The 23,105-nt window shown below is 40.3% G+C and overlaps 1 protein-coding gene across 4 annotated transcripts in view; it reads left to right on the top strand.

Moving 5' to 3' along the window:
- ZMYND11 (zinc finger MYND-type containing 11) overlaps positions 1-14,614 on the top strand; it is a 128,778-nt gene extending 114,164 nt beyond the window's left edge. For 3 of the 4 annotated variants that reach the window (XM_040352685.1, XM_040352689.1, XM_040352687.1), the window contains 4 exons: positions 2,012-2,083; positions 3,493-3,771; positions 9,538-9,723; positions 12,822-14,614. In XM_040352685.1, the coding sequence (XP_040208619.1) occupies positions 2,012-2,083; positions 3,493-3,771; positions 9,538-9,723; positions 12,822-12,944 (660 nt within the window). In that variant the 3' untranslated portion in view covers positions 12,945-14,614. The remainder of the gene's footprint in view (positions 1-2,011; positions 2,084-3,492; positions 3,772-9,537; positions 9,724-12,821) is intronic. The other variant, XM_040352686.1, reaches the window with a different exon arrangement.
- Positions 14,615-23,105: the final 8,491 nt, after the last annotated feature.

Below are 23,105 nucleotides of genomic sequence, written 5' to 3'. Positions count from 1 at the left end.
GCCTATACATGTGCTTACTTGAGCAGGGGGACTTTGTGGGCGCTGCAGGATTTCAGTCCTTCACAGCATAGTTTGTTACTAATTGTTTTCTTGGTGACATTGGTCCTAGCTGCCTTGAAATCATTGACAAATTTCTCCTGTGTAGTTCAGGGCTGATTCTTCACTGTTCTCATGATCATTGAAACTTCACAAGGAAAGAATTTGCACCCTCTCACCAAGCTGCTTGGCGATGGTCTTGTAGCCTATTGCAGCTCTTTGTAGGTCTACAATCTTGTCCCTGACATCCTTGCACAGCTCTTTGGTCTTGGCCATGGTGGAGAGATTGGAATCTGATTAAATGATTGCTTCTGTGGACAGGTGTCTTTTATACAGGTAACAAGCTGAGATTAGGAGCACTCTAATCTGTTTGTTACCTGTATAAAAGACACCTAGGAGCCAGAAATCTTGCTGATTGATAGGGTATTAAATACTGATTTTACTCCATTAAAATGCAAATCTATTTATAACTTTTTTGAAATGTATATTTCTGGATATTTTTGTTGTTATTTTGTCTCTCACTGTTAAAATAAACCTACCTTTAAAATCATAGACTGATCATTTCTTTGTCAGTGGGCAAATGTAAAAAAAATCAGCAGGGGATCAAATACTTTTTCCCCTCACTGTAACTGCACCCCCCTCCCCACTTTTTCACAGCTCTTTTTTCACCTCTCCACAAAAGCTTCAGAGCCATGCAGCCGACACAATGTTGTCTCCACCTATCAGAAGTGTAGCACAGAGCAGAGGAAGAGTTTCAGAGCTCTCAGTTCTGTGCTACATGTCTGATGCTGGTGGGTGGTGACTGAAGCCGCCTCCCGAAGCTCCACAGGAATTCAGGCAATTGCGGCACCATGGCCCTGACACCCATGTCTGCCGGCGGCCTAATTTAGCAGGTGGCAAGGAGCAAGGAATAACCTAGGGGGCTATTCCCCCCGCCCGTAGCAACACAGCTGGTGTACACACATGTTTTTTCAACAGCTGCCAGTGCAGACATGCAGGTCTTGGATCTTTTGTAAGGGTGCGCATAGTTTTATATACATTACTTTCTTGCTTGTTTAGGTTTTTCTCTTTCTCAGACTAGGACAGTGTTTCACACCCAGGAATATTTCCATTACTTTGGTAGACCCAGATTGATTTGTGTTATATTTCCATATTATTTTTATTATTAGGGCTCTGTATTTTTATTTAGTACATTAATTAGAAACCATTGTCATTCATGTCTGTAGGAATGACATCCTGATTTGTATTCTCTACCTTGCTGATCTCTTCAAGATAGATTGCATTAATCTATTTGTGTATTCTGTTGTTCCAAAACCTGGTATACTGGTTATTTTTGCTGAGTTGTATCTCTTTATTACGTAAATTTATTAAAATGAATTTGTATATGTATAGTGTGTGCTTGCTGCCTCGACACAGGATATAATCTTTTAGATCCTTCATTGGTAAGAAAAGCCAGAGACTATGATTCACTGTTTTTCCGAGCTGATACAGAACGAACAATCTTACTATTAAAAAAAAAAAAAAAATATGTTCAGACATTGGCTTGCTTATAATGAAATGCTGAGCACACTCTGCAGAGACAAACGGTTTTCCCTTATTAGCTCTCCCTTCTTGCTAGATATGATGATTTTATTCCTGTAAAGGTAATGAATGATGATGTGATTTTATGCAAACGTACAGCAGTCTTCAGAAGTGACTGATAACCTGGAGTACACCTGGAGTCCTCACACAACCTCCTCACAGCTTGTCCTAGTTTCCTCCAGACATAAAGGGATAGATTGTCTGGGCAACCAGACAAGTCCATGAATTGTTTCCTCTGGCTCCTCTAATTGAGGCCCAGACGAGTTATAAACAGTATGTGAATGAAGTCTGCGCAATTTACAGATTATCTTGTCTCTGCATATATTTTTTATGTTTGAGATCTGTGCAGTGTTAGCAGGATTGCACTATAGCATCGTCCCCTTTATCTTTCCAGCAGAAAGCAGCAATTCAGGAACCGCGGGCCAAGAAAGGACGACGCACTCAAAACGTAGAAGCCAAGAAGGAAGTAAGCACTTGTTATTTCTTTTCAGTGCTGTCATTAATTTACACCACTATCCTGTCAGATGAATCACCTTTGTTTAATTTTTTAAGCCACATTCACATCTCCTTGGTTTTATTTCTTTCATTCTAGTAAGCCTCTGCAGTGTTCTGGTATGTTCTGCAAAGCTTATAGACATTAGTGACCTTGTGCTCAACTCCCCTTCTCATAGCCTTTACAGATCTGTTCTCACAATACACATGTGCGGTGAATAGGAGGAGTGCACACACTGAATGCAGAGAGCTAAATGTAATAAGAAGTGTTTGTTCATCCCCTGAAAAAAAAAATTACATGTTTATATGAACAGTAAATGTTTTATGTGGTTTGTTATTTTATTATGCACATTAAGTAGAACCAAGTTACCTGACAAGATGATGACATATTTAAATTGCCCAATAAAATCCATTCCTTGAGATTTTTTTTTCTCCAATTTCATTAATATTTAGAAAAAATTCAAGTTAAAGGGAATACTGGCTGCCCTTAATCGCTATGCCATAAATAGCCCATAATGTGACTAGACCTGATAGCAGGGGACTAAAATACACACAAAGCTGAATACGTTTATTTAGCAAAATTCACAAAAGCCACTGGCCTGTTTGGGTTTTTAGTTTGGCAGATTCAAGCAAATTTAGCAAATACACCCATTATTAAATGTTGTTCTAGCATTAAGCAGGGGTGTCCAAACTTTTTTGAAAGAGGGCCAACTATTTTGCCTGACATTCTTTGAACCATTAAAATTCAGTCTAAGTGTGTTCGTCCGATCACTAATACACTGCCAACAAGAATTTTCCTACGTTGGCTGTGTGTGGTGAATATATATATATATATATATATATATATATATATATATATATATATATATATATATATATATATATATATATATCTCTCTATATATATATCCTATTTGGCCCCCAACAAATCCCAGAGCTCAGGTTGTAAAAAATATATTTTCTCTTCTTTATCCCCTAAGAAATCTGGCCTTTATCTCTTCTGTGGCCCCCAAGCTCCACTCAGGGCAAGGATGAGCTATTTTTTTTCCCGATTTTATTAGATTATAACTGGCTCGCGGGCCGGACTTTGGACATGCCTTGCATAAAGATAAAAAAAAAATAATAATTGAAAAGTTACAATGAAACTGATCAAAAACAAATGCAGTTTCCCTATAAGTTGTAGCAATCCAGTTGCATTTTTAGAATGTTACAGATCTACACACCACTTCCATGTCTACTAGTAGGTATGAACCTGTACGGATAAAAATACATGTTTTATTTTTTTTATTTCTTTAGATTTTATTTCTGAAACAAAATGCATTTAACTGGTAAATTATCAAAAATGTCCTTAATCGCATCCTCCTCCTTTTTTTTTTTTTGTAGGAGTCAGAACCAGAGCCTGAGACAGAAGCTGTGAGCTCAAGCCAGGAAATCCCCTCCATGCCGCCACCAGCTGAGAAGGTGTCTGTCTATACACAGACCAAGAAGCAAAGTGCCTCGTCCCCAAGAATGTCACACCGTAGCACACAAACCAATAATGATGGTGGGTGTCAGAACATGTGTCACGACAAGTACAGCAAGATCTTTAATGAGTTCAAGGAGAGGATGAGCACAGACAACAAGAGGGAGACTGAAAAAGCCGTTCAAGAAGCTCTAGAAGAGGTCAGACTATTTCCATGTTCCTCACAATTCTCTAAGAATTTTTTTTAAATTATGGGGTGGAACTGCAGAAACATCCATTATTTCTTGTAGCTGTTGTGTGAGGAGTGCTGAAATGTCCACTGCATGCTAAAACAGTAGCTTTAGGCCAAAAGCATAAAAATATCTTTTGTACCTCAAAAGTAGCTTCCTGTACTGCTAGTTATAAAAAAACACTAATCGTGACAGTAATTTTTAAAGTGGAACTTCACTTCCTACAGGGGTCTGCTGATTGTCCTCCAAACCCCTCTTTTCACTGCCCACAACCTCCTGGGATATGTCCAAGGAGGTTGCGGGGCCCATCAAAGCTTACGCATGCACAATAGGAAGCCGCAGGGAGTTTTTTTTTTTTTTTAAGTTAAAACAGCTACAGCTAAAACTTCAGCCGACACAGGGATCAAAATGTGGTCGTTCGCTGCTGACCAAGCCAAATTTCGATCCATCTCTGGCCAGCTTGAGGTGCATTCCTTTAATAGTTCCCATGCATTGAGAAATATTTGTTTAAGGCAGGGATCCTCAAACTACGGCCCTCCAGCTGTTGTAGAACTACACATCCCATGAGACATTGTTACACACTGACATTCACAGACATGACTAGGCATGATGGGAATTGTAGTTCCTGAACAACTGGAGGGCTGTAGTTTGAAGACCCATGGTTTAGGGCCTATGATATACAGTCATGGCCGCAATTGTTGGCACCCCAGAAATTTTTCCAGAAAATCAAGTATTTCTCAAAGAAAAGTATTGCAGTAACACGTTTTGATATACACATGTTTATTCCCTTTGTGTGTATTGGAACAAAACAAAAAAAGGGTGGAAAAAAAGCAAATTGGACATAATGTCACACAAAACTCAAAAAATGGGCTGGTCAAAATTCTTGGCACCCTTTCAAAATTGTGGATAAATAAGATTGTGTATTAGTATTAGGTGTGGGCAATATAAAAATCACACCTGAAAGCAGATAAAAAGAAGAGAAGTTCACTTAGTCTTTGCATTATGTGTCTGTGTGTGCGACACTAAGCATTGACAACAGAAAGAGGAGAAGAGAACTATCTGAGGACTTGAGAATCAAAATTGTGTATCGGCGCGAACTATCCGTCGACATTTAAATGAAATGAAACACTATGGCAGGAGACCCAAGAGGACCTCACTGCTGACACAGAGACATAAAAAAGCAAGACTACAGTTTGCCAAAATGTACTTGAGTAAGCCAAACTCCTTCTGGGAAAACGTCTTGTGGACAGATGAGACCAGGATAGAGCTTTTTGGTAAAGCACATCATTCTACTGTTTACCGAAACCGGAATGATGCCTACAAAGAAAAGAACACACTACCTACAGTGAAATATGGTGGAGGTTCAATGATGTTTTGGGGTCGTTTTGCTGCCTCTGGCACTGGGTGCCTTGAATGTGTGCAAGGCATCATGAAATCTGAGGATTACCAAAGGATTTTGGGTCGCACTGTAGAGCCCAGTGTCAGAAAGCTGGGTTTGCGTCCAAGATCTTGTGTCTTCCAGCAGGACAATGACCCCAAACATACGTCAAAAAGCACCCAGAAATGGATGGCAACAAAGCGCTGGAGAGTTCTAAAGTTGCCAGCAAGAAGTCCAGATCTAAATCTCATTGAACACCTGTGGAGAGATTTTAAAATTGCTGTTGGGAAAAGGCGCCCTTCCAATAAGAGACCTTGAGCAGTTTGCAAAGGAAGAGTGGTCCGAAATTCCAGGTGAGAGGTGTAAGAAGCTTATTGATGGTTATAGGAAGCGACTGATTTCAGTTATTCTTTCCAAAGGGTGTGCAACCAAATATTAAGTTAGGGGGCCAAGAATTTTGACCAGCCCATTGTTGGTGTTTTGTGTGACATTATATCCAATTTGCTTTTTTTCCCTCCCTTTTTTGTTTTGTTCCAATACACACAAAGGGAATAAACATGTGTATAGCAAAACATGTGTTACTGCAATACTTTTCTGTGAGAAGTACTTTATTTTCTGGAAAAATTTCTGGGGTGCCAACAATTTCGGCCAGGACTGTAGGTGGTGTCTTCCCTGCTGTGAATTGATATAATGTAGTTGAGGCAATGGGCACATGTACATTACTGTATTTTATGGGGATTTCGAAAACACTGGACAGTGGCCAATTTTCATATTACTTGCTATCTGTATTTATTGATTGATTTTCCCAGTCTCTTATTTTAAAACAGTAAATGCATTTTTATTTGTAGCACTATGATAACTTACTTTTGTTAGTGTTTGAAGTTTGAATAAATTCTCAAGCCCTGGGTTCCATTGCAGGTTTATCTATATACAGCGGTTACCAACATAGACGTCTTTGTATTAAACATGAACTTTTTAGTTTTTTTTGTTTGATAAGCAAATGTGCTACTTCAGGGATCTTTCAGACAGATGTGTACACCCATCCTCCTTGCGCCTGTGCTCAGGCAGCCTATGCAAGTAAATGCAGATGCAGTGGGTGCACAGACTCTGCTACCTGTCAAAATGTTGAAATGCATGGACAAAATGTTGAAATGCAATGTGTTCAAATCCGTGCACCCAATCCTGCACGCATGTAAAATTTTGACATGTGGCTGTGTCTGTGCATCCGCATCTCCTTATAGGCTGCCTGTGTGCAGCTTTAAAGGCAGATGCAGAAAACAACAACCCAGCATGCAGGACAGGTGTCGGCACCCATATAAATGAGCCCTAAAGCAGTCCTAGTGTGTTAATTATTTTTTATTTTATTTTTTCTAACTGTTTGTTTCAAATTTTGCAAAGTTACAGTGGTTACGGAGTCACAAAAGTCACATAACATACAGTTATGCTAATACGTTTACATACCCTGGCAGAATTTTATGATTTCTTGGCCATTTTTCAGAGAATATGAATGATAACACAAAAACATTTGTCTGAAGCCATTTGTTATCAGTCAACTGTGTTTTAATCTTTTTAAATCCATAATGACAACAGAAACTACCCAAATGACCCTGATCAAAAGTTTACATACTCCAGTTCTTAATACCGTGTATTGCCCCATTTAACATCAACAATGGCTTGAAGCCTTTTGTGGTATTTGTGAATGAGATTCTTTATCGTCTCAGATGGTAAAGCTGTCCATTCCTCTTGGCAAAAAAGTTCCTGTAAATTCTTGGGCTGTCTTGCATGAACTGCATATTTGAGATCTCCCCAGAGTGGCTCACTGATATTGAGGTCAGGAGACTGAGATGGCCACTCCAGAACCTTCACTTTATTCTGCTGTAGCCAATGACAGGTCGACTTGGCCTTGTGTTTTGGATCATTGTCCTGTTGGAATGTCCAAGTACATCCCATGCGCAGCTACCCGGCTGACGAATGCAAATGTTCCTCCAGTATGTTTTGATAACATACTGTATTCATCTTTCCAACAATTTTGACCAAATTCCCTGTGCCCCTAAAACATCAACGATCTACCTCTGTACCTTTCATCATAGGCCTTGTTGATTCCTCTCCAAATGTAGTGTTTATGGTTGTGGCCAAAAATCACATTTTTGGTCTGATCACTCCAAATGACTTTGTGCCAGAAGGTTTGAGGCTTGTCTCTGTGCTGTTTGGCGTATTGTAAGGATACTTTGTGGCATTTGCGTAGTAATGGTTTTCTTCTGGTGACTCAACCATGCAGCCCATCTTTCTTCAAGTGCCTCCTTATTGTGCATCTTGAAACGGCCACACCACATGTTTTCAGAGTCCTGTATTTCACCTGACGTTATTTGTGGGTTTTTCTTTGCATCTTAAACAATTTTCCTGGCATTTGTGGCTGAAATTTTAGTTAGTCTACCTGACCGTGATTTGGTTTCAACAGAACCCCTCATTTTCCACTTCTTGATTAGGGTTTAAACACTGCTGATTGGCATTCTCAATTCCTTGGATATCTTTTTATATCACTTTCCTTTTTTATACAGTTCAACTACCTTTTCCCACAGATGCTTTGACAATTATTTTGCTTTCCCCATGACTCAGAATCCAGAAACATCAGTGCAGCACTGGATGAAAACTGCAAGGGTCTGTCAGGAGTCCAGAAACTCATTGACCTTTTATACACACACACACACTAATTACAAGCAAACATATCACAGGTGAGGATGGTTACCTTTACTAGCCATTCAAACCCCTTTGTGTCAACTTATGTGCATATTACTGTATATAAACTTGATCAGGGTCATTTGGGTAGTTTCTGTTGTCATTATGATTTAAAAAGAGTAAACACAGTTGATGGCTAGTGTTTGGCTTAAGCCATTTATTAGCAATGTGTGAAAGAAAAGTTTTTGTGTTCTCATTCATATTCTCTGAAAAATGGCCATGAAATCATAAATTCTAAATGTAAACTTATGAGCAAAACTGTAGGTTGGTAGTAATACCACTAATATGAGCAAACTATAAGGTTAGAGAAATCTCAGGCAAAGTGTAGATGAGTCATCCAATAAAGATATATAGATGGATCTTGCTATAAAAAGTGCATAAAACACAGGGCGACTAGCGCTGTGAATGCCGTGTACCAACGTCCCGATAATATGTAACTAGAAATTAAGCTGGGCTAATGAAATGGACTTTAGGCGGTACAAGTAGGTATAGTAAAAATACTATGGGTAAATTTATTCATAGAAGTAGAATAAAAAAAAAAAAAAAACAAGAAATGATATACAAAACTTTGTGAACGTGGTATTATAGTATCGGCATATTTATCACAGTACATACATAGGAAAAATTCCATAAAAGTTGATACTGGTGCATGTATGCTAATTAAACAAAAACAAAAATCATACAGCACCAGAAATGATACACAAACTCTTAGGCCTAGTACACACGAGAGGATTTATCCGCGGATACGGTCCACCGATGATCCGATGGAGTGTACTCGCCATCGGATCGAAATCCCATCGCGATGACGTGTCGCGCCGTCGCCGCGATGATGACGCGGCGACGTGCGCGACGCTGTCATATAAGGAATTCCATGCATGCGTCGAATCATTGCGACGCATGCGGGGGATCCATTCGGACGGATTGATCCGGTGAGTCTGTACAGACCAGCGGATCAATCCGTTGGGATGGATTCAAGCGGATAGATTTGAAAGCATGTCTTCAAATTTTTATCCGCTTGAAATCCATCCCAGGGGATAAAAATCCGCGGAAACAGATCTGCTGGATTGTACACACCAGGGGATCTATCCGCTGGAGCCGGTCCGCAGATCAATTCCAGCGGATGGATCCTCTCGTGTGTACGGGGCCTCAGATCCTTAGAACTGGATTGAATATGCGGAGTGATGGAGGTTTTGTGTTGAAAACGCTTCATCAGGAGCATAACGATAAGTAAGATGAATCTCCGCAGAAATGTATAGAACAAACCATCGAAAAATAGTCATATGGCATATACAGTGATGTTACCTGGCCAGCCTGGTAGGCTAGTAACAGGTTGTTTAAAACATCAGGATGTATGCATGTATATTATTATTGCTGTGAAAACGTAGATCATGAGCACAAATCAATGCTTGCCATCCCATGTGGTAAATTTCATATTTGCTTGATTTATGTTACAATTTTTTTTTTTTTTACTGTGCCGAGGCCTGGTGGCCCACAGAGTAGGTTCCCTCACCAATCTCAGAGCCCAGGATACATTCCTACAGCGACAAGTGTAGGTGATTTTTCAATCCAGGAATATGTACCTTTTCCGTTGGCTGATATTCTCATTTTCTTTTCCATTATAGCTTCGAGCAGAGATGGAGGAGGAGAAGAGACAAGCTGTTAATAAAGCTGTAGCCAATATTCAAGCAGAAATGGACAGGAAGTGCAAGCAGGTAAAAGATAAATGCAAAGAGGAATTCCTGGAAGAAATCAAGAAAATGGCAGCCCAACATAAACCGCTGATTTCACAGACCAAGAAGAAGCAGTGGGTAAGATACCTAACCTGTGGCATTATGGTTCTCAGTAGTCAGTCTTCCCCAAGTTAACCAGTTAAATTCTCCTATTCATTTTCCCAATTCTGTATTGGGAAGAGAAGAGGGAGAATCTGGTTGCAGTGGGCAACATAGACGATTATTCGTACCGACATATGCAGCAGTGATCGATCCTTTAAATAGAAAAAGGAGGGGTATGCACATTAAGGTAGGATTGGTGAGGGAAAATTAGATTGACTTTGTCCACTTAATTTGCCTGTATGGCTGTTGGGAAACGCTATTGCTCCTTCAGCTGTTTGGTGGCATGGTGTTTTATATTGAGAAGTAATAAGCGAAAGATGAGGTTGCTAAAATCTTCTTTTTAAATTCAGCTGTTGTACAAACAGTTTCTGCGATCAACAATGATTATTTCAAGTGTAAAACACCTGGGTAGTGGGATAGACTAGTAAAACTACTGGGAGGATATTTGAAGTAAGCGAACCGTAGTGCTACGGTTTTTACCTACTTGTTTCATATGCAGTCTTATGTTGGAACCTCCAGGAACATATCTTTTCCAGTAAACGGTCCAAGTCAATTACAAACTATATTAATTAAGGTCCTTTCACATTGGTGCGCTCCACTCTATTCAGCAGGAGATCAGTGGGCAGATCCTCTGCAGAATCTGAACAGAAGAGCCCTGATGCCACTTTTGTGTTCTTGTCCACATTTCAACTGCAGACTGTGGTGGGCATGTGTTATATCTATGGGCTGCCGGATGTGAAAGGACTTTATATTTAAAAGTTTGTTTACATCAGCTTACCTCGCATCCGTCATGCTTATGCATGGAAAAGGACACATTTATTTTTCCATATTAGGACAGATTCAGAGGTAGGTTAAAGTGGAGGTTCACCCTAAAAAAAAATTCTAACAATACATTGAGAAGACTGATTACACTGCAGGTATGCTGTTTTTTTTTTGTTTTCTTTCCCGTACATACCTCGTTATCGCCGTTTCATCCCTCGGCTTCCGGGTATGATTCTTGCTGGACTGGGCGTTCCTAGTTGATTGACGTTCCTCCGACCGGCGCATATTGCGCGTCACGACTTTCCGACAGAAGCCGAACGTCGGCTCTATACGGCACCTGTGCAGCGACGTTCGGCTTCTTTCGGAAAGTCGTGGCGCGCAGTATGCGTTGGTCGGAGGAACGTCAATCAACTAGGAACGCCCAGACCCGCAAGAATCATACCCGGAACCAGAGGGATGAAACGGCGATAACAAGGTATGTACGAAAAAAAAAAAAGCCCAGCATACCCGCAGTGTAATCAGTCTTCTCAATGTATTGTTAGAAATTTTTTTTGGGGTGAACCTCCACTTTAAATGCAGACACAAGGCATTTTACATGAACTTGCCATTAGAGCTACATGGATACTTTGATAAGGTATTCATGATTCATGATTCATATTCATGATAAATTGACAGGCAGACCTAACCAGAAAACCTATGTGAATGGGGCTTTAGGAGAACAAATACACTGCTCAAAAAAATTAAAGGCACACTTTTGAATCAAAACTCCTGGGATATTGATCTGGTCCGTTAAGTAGCAGAGGGGGAGGGGTGTATACAGAGGGGGTTGTTAATCAGTTTAAGCTGCTTTGCTGTTAATTGAAATTAACAACATGTGCACTGGATGGGCAACAATGAGACGACCCCCAAAACAGGAATGTTTTTTTCAGGTGGAGGTGTCTGACATTATTTTTTCCCTACTCATCTTTTTTTTACTGTTTTTCACTAGTTTTGCATTTGGCTAGGGTCAGTGTCACTACTGGTAGCACGAGGCGATACTTGGACCCTAAAAAGGTTGCACAGGCAGTCCATCTGCTCCAGAATGGCACATCAATAGGTGTCATTGCCAGAAGGTTTGCCGTGTCTCCCAGCGCGGCTATTCGTTTTTAGCCGCCCCCTCGCGATCGCTCCCCGGAGCTGAAGAACGGGGAGAGCCGTATGTAAACATGGCTTCCCCGTGCTTCACTGTGGCGGCTGCATCGATCGTGTCATCCCTTTTATAGGGAGACTCAATCGATGACGTCAGACCTACAGCCACACCCCCCTACAGTTGTAAACACACACTAGGTGAAACATAACTCCTTCAGTGCCCCCTGTGGTTAACTCCCAAACTGCAACTATCATTTTCACAATAAACAATGCAATTTAAATGCATTTTTTGCTGTGAAAATGACAATGGTCCCAAAAATGTGTCAAAATTGTCCGAAGTGTCCGCCATAATGTCGCAGTCATGAAAAAAATCGCTGATCGCCGCCATTAGTAGTAAAAAAAAAAAAATGCAATAAAACTATCCCCTATTTTGTAAACGCTATAAATTTTGCGCAAACCAATCGATAAACGCTTATTGCGTTTTTTTTTTTACCAAAAATAGGTAGAAGAATACGTATCGGCCTAAACTGCGGGGAAAAAATGTTTTTATATATGTTTTTGGGGGATATTTGTTATAGCAAAAAGTAAAAAATATTGAATTTTTTTTTCAAAATTGTAGCTCTATTTTTGTTTATAGCGCAAAAAATAAAAACCGCAGAGGTGATCAAATACCACCCAAAAAAAAGCTCTATTTGTGGGAAAAAAAAAGGATGTCAATTTTGTTTGGGAGCCACGTCGCACGACCGCGCAATTGTCTGTTAAAGCGACGCAGTGCCGAATAGCAAAACCTGGCCTGGGCATTTAGCTGTCTAAAGGTCCGGGGCTTAAGTGGTTAATAGACTAAGATGTACATATCATGCATTGAGGTTTACATAGGTCCTTCCTCACTGTGCAATGTCGCCAGCAGCAAGTAAATACCATCTGCCATTTTCTTTCTAGTACAGGTCAGGAAACAAATTGGGGATTTGTTCCCTTTACTCTCTAGTTTTTATGCCTGTGATTTAATAGTGATGTTTTACACCAGTATTTCATTGGAATACATTCTATATAATAGATACCCTATGGTGTAAAATAATTTTTTTACAAAAGTAAAATCTATATTATTCTGATCTGTTACAGATGTCTAATAAATACGGTAGCAGTTGTCTTATTGTGTTTGTGTGTTTTGTTTCTTTTTTTGATAGTGCTACAACTGTGAGGAGGAAGCCATGTATCACTGCTGCTGGAACACGTCTTACTGCTCCATTAAATGCCAGCAGGAACATTGGCACGCTGAACACAAGAGGACCTGCCGCAGGAAAAGATGAATCCTCCCTCTGCATCGTCTGTCTGATATTTTTCCTCAAACTCTGCATTTTATCATTTCCAAGACACAGTACTTGCTTACTACCTGCATACCATATCCGAACCAGCTCCTAGTGTGCTCAGTGCTGGACATTATGCTGACTGCACAGCTCCAGTACTGAAGTGCAGAGATACTAGGTCACGACACGTTTTGCACATTCAGTCTTGTGCTTGACCTTTCCTTCCAACCTGTTTGCTGCCAGATGATCCTGTATTGCTGTGCTGATCTGTGCAAGGAGCGCTTCTGGGAGCATTCATGGTTGGGCCTTTTTCCTTCCTCTGAGACTAAGGTTACGCTGATTTGAGAATCTGTTCCATGTTCCTTTTGAAACTATTGCTGAGACACACAGTAGTTTTGCTAGACAATTTTTTTGCATCTTCAGGTTGAAGGCATTTTACGTTTTTTTTAAAGTTTTAAATATTTTAAAATCATTGTTCTAGTGGTATATCTGCCAGCAGCAGGTTTTAATCTTCCCTGATATAGGCAGAGAGGAAGGCGCATTCCTGTGCCTCGGGAAGTGATTGAGGCACCATGTTGTTTTCTTGTGCCTAATGAAGCAGCTGTGGACCAGAATACCTCTGGAGTGAAATACAGTGAGGTCAGAAGAAGTGAGAGTCATTGGTCATAGATCTGTGAATGTGAGAAATAATATAAGGAGGAAATTTACTACCTTTAGCAGGTCCTCACTTCTCTAAACCTGCTGTTCATTTCCCTTTTAAAAGGCATTATCGTTTTTAATTATTCTGTATCTGGGGGTTAACGTTTTAGGGAACAGGGTTCACAAGGCAAGTGAGTTCTTGCACACTTTATTTGTAAAATATATCCCATGTTTGTTCATTACTTATTTTCAATATATAACTTTTATAAAGAAATGGAAATATATTATCCTTTTTTAAATACAGGTAATCCTATCTTAGAACATAGAAATGACGTTACAATTTGCACAGTTCATAGAGACCTATGGAGGCACACTTGGTAGACAATTTAAAGCCAGGAATTACCTTGGATGTTTCTTTGCAGGGTTATTTTTTTGAGATCCCAGCTGTGTCGTGATTGATCCTCTTTAGTGTATATAATTCAGCTGTTCACACTACTTTTAGGCATTCAGTTCTAATTTTGGATATTTGTCAGGGTACGCTTACATCGAACTAGCCTGTTTTAAATCACAACCCGTAAATTCTGTGGCCTCATAATTCTGAACGCAGAAAGCATGTGTATTTCTTGTACACTCGACTTGTTTAAGTACACAATTTATATTATTACAATTTAAGAATTTAACACAGCACAGATTTTCAGTATCCGTGTACCACTGCCAGGTTAGCTAGAACAATCATCGTACGCAGGATAACTTGACACCTTCGCAATTACAGTATATATGTCGTTGTCGAGGATGGTATTTTGTGAATTGACCAGTGTTTACCCAAACCAGTCATTTCACTTAGTTGCCTGTGGTGACATTGAGTTAGTACATTCACAAATGGGTGGATTCTTTGTAGAAATGGAATAGGGAAAAACTAAGAAGACAGTGACACAGTAGTGGGTTGAGTTGCCAAAACTGTAGAGTGCAAAATCTGGTTCAGCTCTGCATAGAACCAATCCGCTTCCAGGTTGTTTTATTGTCAAAGCTTAATTGAACAAGCTGACATTAGAAGCTGATTGGCTACCATGCACAGGTGCACCAGATGTTGCACTCTCCAGTTATAGTAAATCTACCCCAAATAGCTCAGCTAAAAAGCTAAGTTCAACCTTTGACAGCTGTGCAGGTCTTTCAGAATGCTGAAAGGCTGCTGGGCATCATATCCAGTCCATTACAAAAATCTTGCCTGTTTAGAATCTTTGTTTAAAGCTATGGCAATTGAAAACCTGCCACCGCCTAAGAATCCTGCTTACAGACAGCTGCCTACATCACAGCTTTGCCACGTTAAAAGCAGGTACACGTCAGGTCCACACAGCAAGTCTAAAGAACATTGAGAGTTCACACTGCTTTTGTTCTTTTGGACTTCCTTGGACCTTTTAAAGATTTATTTGTATGAAGCTATTGGCAGAAACCTGTGAAGAGGAACAGTACTGCACTTCTTTTAACAGCCCAAAAAGCAGTGGTATGTGGCAATCTCTAGTGACCAGTCATAATTCATATTCAACATCTTCAATTTTGCAGACTATAGATTATGCAATCGGGTTGCAGAAAAGAAAATTGCTTGATTCCCCCATCAATACTGTCAGTGTTTATGGTGGAATCCTTCCCGCTGAGTTCTCCTGGGGGGTGGGTGAATAGGGGGGCACTCAGAGTCAACCCTGCTGGGAGAACACAATGATTATTGCTAGCAGCAATAATCGGATGCCAAAAAATCCAACTTGCTGGTTGTACCCAAGTTGATCAACTTGGGTACAATCAGCCTGCGAATGCGTTGATCGAATCTCAGCCAGTCCCTGCTGAACTGGACGAGATTTGATCCATCTATGGCCGGCTAAACTAAAGATAATTTTAATTGGTTGTTATGGGCTCCTGTATTTTGTTACTGAAAAAGTCAGTAAGTACATGAATACAATTTTTTCTCTTGGTTTTCAGCCCAGTAAGTAAATTTAGCATTTCCTGTGCCCCTTCACTCTTGCATTCACTGCCCTTTGTGGTGACAGATGCCTCCTCGCCACATTTAGAAGGGAGGTTTAATTTTGTGTAACCTGTCTGTATTTTGCAGTATCAAAACAAGCATTACTCATAGGAGTGGATCAATAGTTTTACATTTTTTATTGATTTTACTCTTTCAGATTTCTAAGCTTTTATTTCAGACTAACTATCATTATTCACTTTTATGTTCATTTGTATCCTTAGTACAAATGGCTTTTACTTGAGAAATCTTTTCTATGGGAATGGGAGTTTTAATGTCCAGAAATTTGGATTTTATACAACAATCTAACTTACTAGCTATGAGGAGGGACCTAAACTGAGGAAATTTGTAAATATTTATATGTGTTTTGATATTTATTATAGGCTTGACAATGGCAGTGGGATACTGTTCTCAGTAACGGAGACATATTTGTAACAGATTTCAAGAGATGGAGGGTGTAGGGTTTCTACATAGGTTCACCACAGAGCAGGATATGGCACTGCAAATTGTACCACACACCTGAAAAAAGAGGGTTTGCAAAGATAGGAGTGCTGCCACCATACTGATCTCATACCCTGCCCTTTCACATAGACAAATTGAATACCCTTTTTAACAAAAGGGTTTTTGTGAAAAATGGGTCAAGAGTAGCCCTGCAGGCCATTTAATCAGATTAGAGAACTGCTTGTATTGTCCCCAGTCACTGATCAGATTCAGGCTTTGTTACAAACTGCCATTTGGACCTTGGGCTTGGCAAACACACGTAATATAAAGAATTAAAACGAATTTTCACCATCTAGTAGAACCACACACACTATTTAAGAAGCTGAATACTCTTCAATAATGTTACTTTATACCACAGTTCTGTCATCCCGGCCCCTTTAGCACTGTTTGAAAGTTGCCAGCTCGTAGTAGGGTAATGCTTGCTTTTGCTGACGTAAGTACAGTCGGAGGAACAGTATTTCCTGGCAGACACCAGGCTAATGCAATGCTCTAGGTCAGGGATATGCAATTAGCGGACCTCCAGATGTTGCAAAACTACAATTCCCATCATGCCTCTGCCTTTGGGTGTCATGCTTGTGGCTGTCAGAGTCTTGCTATGCCTCATTGGAGTTGTAGTTCTGCAACAGCTGGAGGTCCGCTAATTGCATATGCCTGCTATAGGTTGATCAAGGAGCTTGCTTTTAGGCACTAACAGCAAGTGCCATCAGCCTCTGCAAAGTGATGTGGCTATGAAGGCATATGACTGTTAGCAAAAGCTATACAAAGGCAGCTGGGCTGTGCAGCGCTACAAGGGGGTATGTAGGAGACTGGTCACTCAGTAAACAGTCTATGTGATGGGGAGCAGACATTGTTGCACTTGAATGTAGGCATTATAACTGTTGAAAGTAAACGTTCATATGGGGCGTCAAGGATATTGCTGAGTACCTATATTATGGCTATGATTTTTATTTTGCCCAGAATTCATCTTTAAGGCAATCTCTGTGTCATCTTGTTTAGCCAAAATCTCAATTTCCCTCTGCTAGGTGTTTGGTCTTTTGGGGTCTACAGGAGAATCTCCAGTAACTAATGGATAAGGCCTCATAGTCACATGCATTTTTAATAATGCCATAAAAATGCTAGTCTAGTGACCTCAGATTTAAATCTTTTAGCAACTTTCTTGAGATGTTTTAAGTGCCCTTCATTCTTCGTTTGAAAGTGTTAAATATGTGTCTTAAAAGAAATCTGTCAAAAGAGAAATATGTAGGCTGCCATTGCCATCCTCTTCCTCTAAATCTACTGTTTGCCTGGCTGTCCTGCTTGACCCTCTGTAGTGCTTTAAATCTCTGTTCTGAAACAAGTATGCAAGCTTGGTGAATTTTCCGATCCGCATACTTTTTCCAGGTCAGTGGGGGACACTTTTCAATTCCGTCATACAGTAAGGAAAGCTTTCAGAAGTGGGATAGAGACATTGCCAGTAAAGCATCTCATTCGTTGCTGTGGATAACAGCCTGCTCCTGTCTGTCAGTTTTCATATACATCTGGTTGTGTTTTGTGCCCATGATAAATCTTTTCCCTATTGCATTACTGCAAAAGAACCACTCCACTGTTCTAGTGACCTGCAGTACAATCCTGGCAACACAAGTTCTTATTTCCAAGCAACATTATCGATTCAAACCTGTGAAAGAAGATATAGTGTGACAAAACATGTAATATAGAAATCATTCCAGAAAACATACAATATTGCAATGATCTGCATGACAAAGACTTGTGTTCTTTTGGCTTATTTTCCTTCCTGTGTCTTTTGACATGGTTGCACATTGCAGAGTTAAATCGGTGTGAAAACTGAAGTTAACAGTTAAGATTGTGGCCTGGTTTTTGTATATGTTGTAAGTTTAAAATGGTAAAAAAAAAATAACAAAAAAGAAACCGTTTTGAAAGCATTCGTAAAAAACGAGTTCACTTCTATTTCTTAAACTGTACTAAGATGTTCTGCTTGGCCACTCTGCACATTGTAATTACCCATTGTGGCTGGTCTAGTTCTATGGTGCATTCTGCCATTTTGTAAGCTGCTCTTACTAGCAATATGTGTTAACATTTGTTAATAAATGTATTTAAAAATTAATTGGTGGTGTCATGTAATGGTCCTTTTTCTGATGTTCTCATTTGTAGCACACTTTAGCTTTTGACACTTTGGGCTGTGGATTTGGTCTGGAACTTTGATATCATAGTCTATATCAGCAGCAGATGAAGACCAGATCTACCCAGAACTGGTTTCTATGGGTACCACACCCAGAAAAATCCTCCTTGCCCAACTTTACTTAAGAAGCCAGTATACAATTTTATGGCTACTAACATGTTAAGTAAAAGACATTGGTTATCTTTGTCACAATGGGATCTGAAAGTCAGTGGGATATATTGGGCAGCAAGTAAACAGGTTGTCCCTGAGGTTGATGTTTGGAAGCAGAAAAATTGGGCATCACAGTTTGTTGTGTATCGGGCTGCACAGCTGTAGACTTGTCAGGGTGGTGCCCATGCTTACCAGTGTCCACAGCCAAAAGGGCTTACAATGGGCATGTGAGCATCAGAACTGAACCGCAAAGCAATAGAAGAAGGTGCCCTTGGCTGATGAGTTACGTTTTCTTTTACATTATGTAGGTGGCTGGGTGTACAGGTGCATCTCAAAAGATTTGAATATTATCAAAAGGTTCATTTATTTCAGTATTTCAATTCAAAAAGTAAAAAACCCATGTATTATAAAGATTCATTACAAACGGAGTGATATATTTCAAACATTTCTTTCTTTTAATTTTGATGATTATGGCTTATAGCTAGTGAAAACTTAAGATTCATTATCTCCGAAAATAAAAACATTGTGAAAAAGTTCAATATTGTAGGCTCATGGTGTCACTCTAATCAGCTAATTATCTCCAAAAACCTGTAAGTCTTCATGTACACTGCTGCTGGTAAACGGACGTTTTAGGAGCAGTTGGGTATTTTTTTCAGCTGCCCCTGAACTCTCCTCTGTTATCTTATCAGTACATGTACACAGGGTCGTTTATAGTCGTTTCTAGGCAGTTGAGTTTAGAAGCATTTTTTGGAAAGCTAAAAAAGTGTTCAGGACGGATGTTCAGAGGCATTTGAAATGCCTGTAACAGCTTGTAAACACAGTAAATTACATTTAGCCACATTTACATTTTTCACTATTTTTAAAAACCGCTTCTAAACGCAAACGCGGCATGTAAACACAGCAAAACTGACGTTTTAAACAGTTATAATCTGTCAAGTTAAATCGTTCAGGAGAGGTTGTAAAATGTCCTGTGTACATTAAGTCTAGAGGTTTTCAGAGCCTTTAAATGGTCTCTCAGTCTGGTTCAGTAGGTTACACAATCATGGGGAAGACTGCGGACTTGACAGTTGTCCAGAAGACAGTCACTGACACCTTCCACAAGGATGGTAAGTCACAAAAGTGAAGCAAAAAGTATGGTAGAAAAAGGTGCACAAGCAACAGGGATAACCACAACTTCAGAGGATTGTGAAGCAAAGGCCATTCAAGAAGAAGGAAGATTTACAAGAAGTGGACTACGGCTAGTGTCAGTGCTTCAAGAGCCATCACAAACAGACTTATCCAGGACATGGGCTGCAACTGACGCATTCCTTGTTTCAAGCCACTCCTGAACCAGAGACAATATCAGAAGCGTCTTACCTGGGCTAAGGAGAAAAATGACTGGACTGTTACTCAGTGGTCCAAAGTCCTCTTTTTGGATGAAAGTAAATTTTGCATTTCATTTTGAAATCAAGGTCCCAGAGTCTGGAGGAAGAATGGAGAAGCACAGAATCCAAGTTGCATGAGGTCCAGTGTGAAGTTTCCACAGTCAGTGATGATTTGGGGAGCCATGTCATCTGCTGATATTGGTCCACTGTGTTTTATCAAGTCCAAAGTCGGCGCAGCCCTCTACCAGGAAATTCTAGAGCACTTCATGCTTTCCTCTGCTGACCAGCTTTATGGAGATGCCGAATTAATTTTTCAGCAGGACTTGGCACCTGCCCACACTCCCAAAAGTACCAATACCTGATTTAATGATCATGGTATCGCTGTGCTTGATTTACCAGCAAACTCACCTGACCTAAACCCCATAGAGAATCTGTGGGGTATTGTCAAGAGGAAGATGAGACACCAGACCCAACAATGCAGATGAGCTGAAGGCTGCTATCAAAGCAACCTGGGCTTCCATAACGCCTTAGCAGCGTCACAGGCTGATCGCCTCCATGCCACGCCGCGGTGATGCGGTAATTCATGCAAAAGGAGCCCCGACCAAGTATTGAGTCCATACTATACTGTACATGGACATATTTTTCAGTAATCCAAAATTTCTGTATTAAAATCCTTTTTTTTTTATTTTTTTTTTTTATTGGTCTTATGTAATAATCTAATTTTCTGAGATTGAATTTTGCGTTTTTACTAGCTGTAAGCCGTAATCATCAAAATTAAATTAAAAAAATGCTTGAAATATATTACTCTCTGTAATGAATCTATATAAAAAGAGTTTCACTTTTTGAATTGAATTACTAAAATAAATTAACTTTTTGATTATCCGTTCAAATTGTTTGAGACACACCTGTATGTGCGTTGCTTGCCTTTTCCCCCATATCCTGGTGGTGTGAATGAAAGACATTTATGATTGAGGTGTGCTGCTAGCAGCTCATTTTTTTATCTTTTGCACTGGTGGTAGTGTTTTTTTTATTTTAATGTTTCTTTTTACTACATTGTTTTCAAGCCATTTATGGCCAGCTTAACTATGCATCTTCTAATCTTATCCATAGCATGCATAACAACCAATACCTTTTCTGTTTAAAACTTCAGGCAGAATCTTTTTTTTTTTTTTAATGCATGGAATGCAAGCAATTTAGGTGCCTGAGTTTGGCCTGTTGTACTGCAGTGCTTATGTGCTTGCATGGAACATGTAGATATGAGGAGAGAGCAGAATGCTACAGAAATGAATTCATTAGGCTGCTTCTCACCTAGTACAAAAAAGGAAGCCACTGCCCCACCTATAACTGGCCATTAATAGAGAAAGAAAACCGCTGCACTTCAGCGGTGAGTATGGTTCAAAACCCGATGGGTGCAGGCAATGCACAAAGCATAAATAAGAGGGAGGGGATGGACTCATAGCTCAATTATGAGTAAGCATCGGTTATCGATGTGAAACGCGTCGGCTCTGTTACCCCACTGCTTGCGGTTTTCTTTGCTGTTGTAGTTTTCGTTTTACTGGAATAAAAGGCACCATTTTTTACACTTTATTGGAGTGCGGCTGTCCATCATCTCCTCCCTCTTATTTATAACTGGCCATTGCAGCAAGTAGCATTGGAAGGCAACGTATGTTAGAAAAAAAAGCCAAGGAAAGCTCCAAGCTCACTTTTCGACCAGCCTGTGAACTACCAAATTAACCTGCCTAACAGTATGCATTAAAAACTCCATTGTGGAGTCACTCATAAACTAGTCATAAGCTAGTGATAGGACTACAGATACCAGGGTGCCGTGGCGGGGCCTGTAGCTTATGCATGTATTTGCAAATGTGTGCAGACTAAACCCCTGTTTTAACGCATACTGTTAATTTGGTTGTCCGTTTTCGGTAAGTGAGCTTGGAGTTTTGCTTGGGTTTTTTTTTCTAACATACAGTAAAGTAGTGAGTGTACAGCTCTTAGAACAGTGTAAATTTGCTGTCCCCTCAAAATAACTCCACACACAGCCATTAATGTCTAAACCGCTGGCAACAAAAGTGAGTACACCCCTAAGTGAACATGTCCAAATTGGGCCCAAAGTATCAATATTTTGTGTGGCCATCATTACTATCCAGCACTGCCTTAACCCTCATGGGCACGGAGTTCACCAGAGCTTCACAGGTTGCCACTGGAGTTCTCTTCCACTCCATGATGACATCACAAGGCTGGTGGATGTTAGAGACCTTGCACTCCTCCAGTTTAGGTCTGGAGTCATGCTTGGCCAGTCCATCACTTTTACCCTCTGCTTTTTTAGCAAGTCATCGGTCATCTTGGAGGTGTGTTTGGGGTCATTATCATGTTGGAATACTGCCTTGCGGCCCAGTCTCCAAAGGGAGGGGGGATCGTGCTCTGCTTCAGTATGTCACAGTACATGTTGGCGTTCATGGTTCCCTCAGTGAACTGTAGCTCCCCAGTGCCAGCAGCACTCATACAGCCCCAGATTATGATCCCCCTTCACCATGCTTGACTGTAGGCAAGACACACATGTGCCACCACACACGGTTGGCACCATCTGAACCAAATACGTTTATCTTGGTTCCAGTAATCCATGTCCGTAGTCCGTTTGTCTTCAGCAAATCATCTTTAGAAGAGGTTTCCTTCTGAGATGACAGCCATGCAGACCAATTTGATGACAGGCTGACTCCCCCACCCCTTCATCCTCTGGAACAATGGTGGCAGCACTCATACATCTATTTCCCAAAGACAACCTCTGGATATGACGCTAAGCACGTGCACTCGATTTCTTTGGTCGACCATGGCTTGGCCTGTTCTGAGTGGAACCTGCCCTGTTAAACCGCTGTGTGCTCTTGGCCACCATGCTCCAGTTCATATTCAGGGTCTTGGCAGTCTTCTTATTGTCTAGGGCCATCTATATGTAGAGCAACAATTCTTTTTTTTTTTTTCAGATCCTTAGAGAGTTCTTTGCCATGAGGGACCATGTTGAACTTCCAGTGACCAGTAAGAGAGTGAGAGCGATGACACCAAATTTAACACACCTGCTCCCCATTCACACCTGGGACCTTGTAACACTAAGGAGTCACATGACACTAGGTCAGGGAAAATGAAACATGACATAGTTAAGTATTCTTACCCTTTACTCCTTTTTTTCTTCTCTGTTGCATTATTACACCTTTTTGCTGTAAATATTTTATTTGCACCATTTTTTACCCTTTTCAGTTTAAAACCATATTTTGAAAAGTGTTAAACTGTCTCTATTGCCCTAATGCAAACTCAAAGAATCCCTGTCTCCTGAA

Source organism: Rana temporaria, chromosome 5 (genome assembly GCF_905171775.1).
Source record: "Rana temporaria chromosome 5, aRanTem1.1, whole genome shotgun sequence".
NCBI lineage: Eukaryota > Metazoa > Chordata > Amphibia > Anura > Ranidae > Rana > Rana temporaria.
The sequence above is the reverse complement of the archived record's forward strand: the minus strand, read 5'-3'. Positions and strand labels throughout refer to the sequence as shown.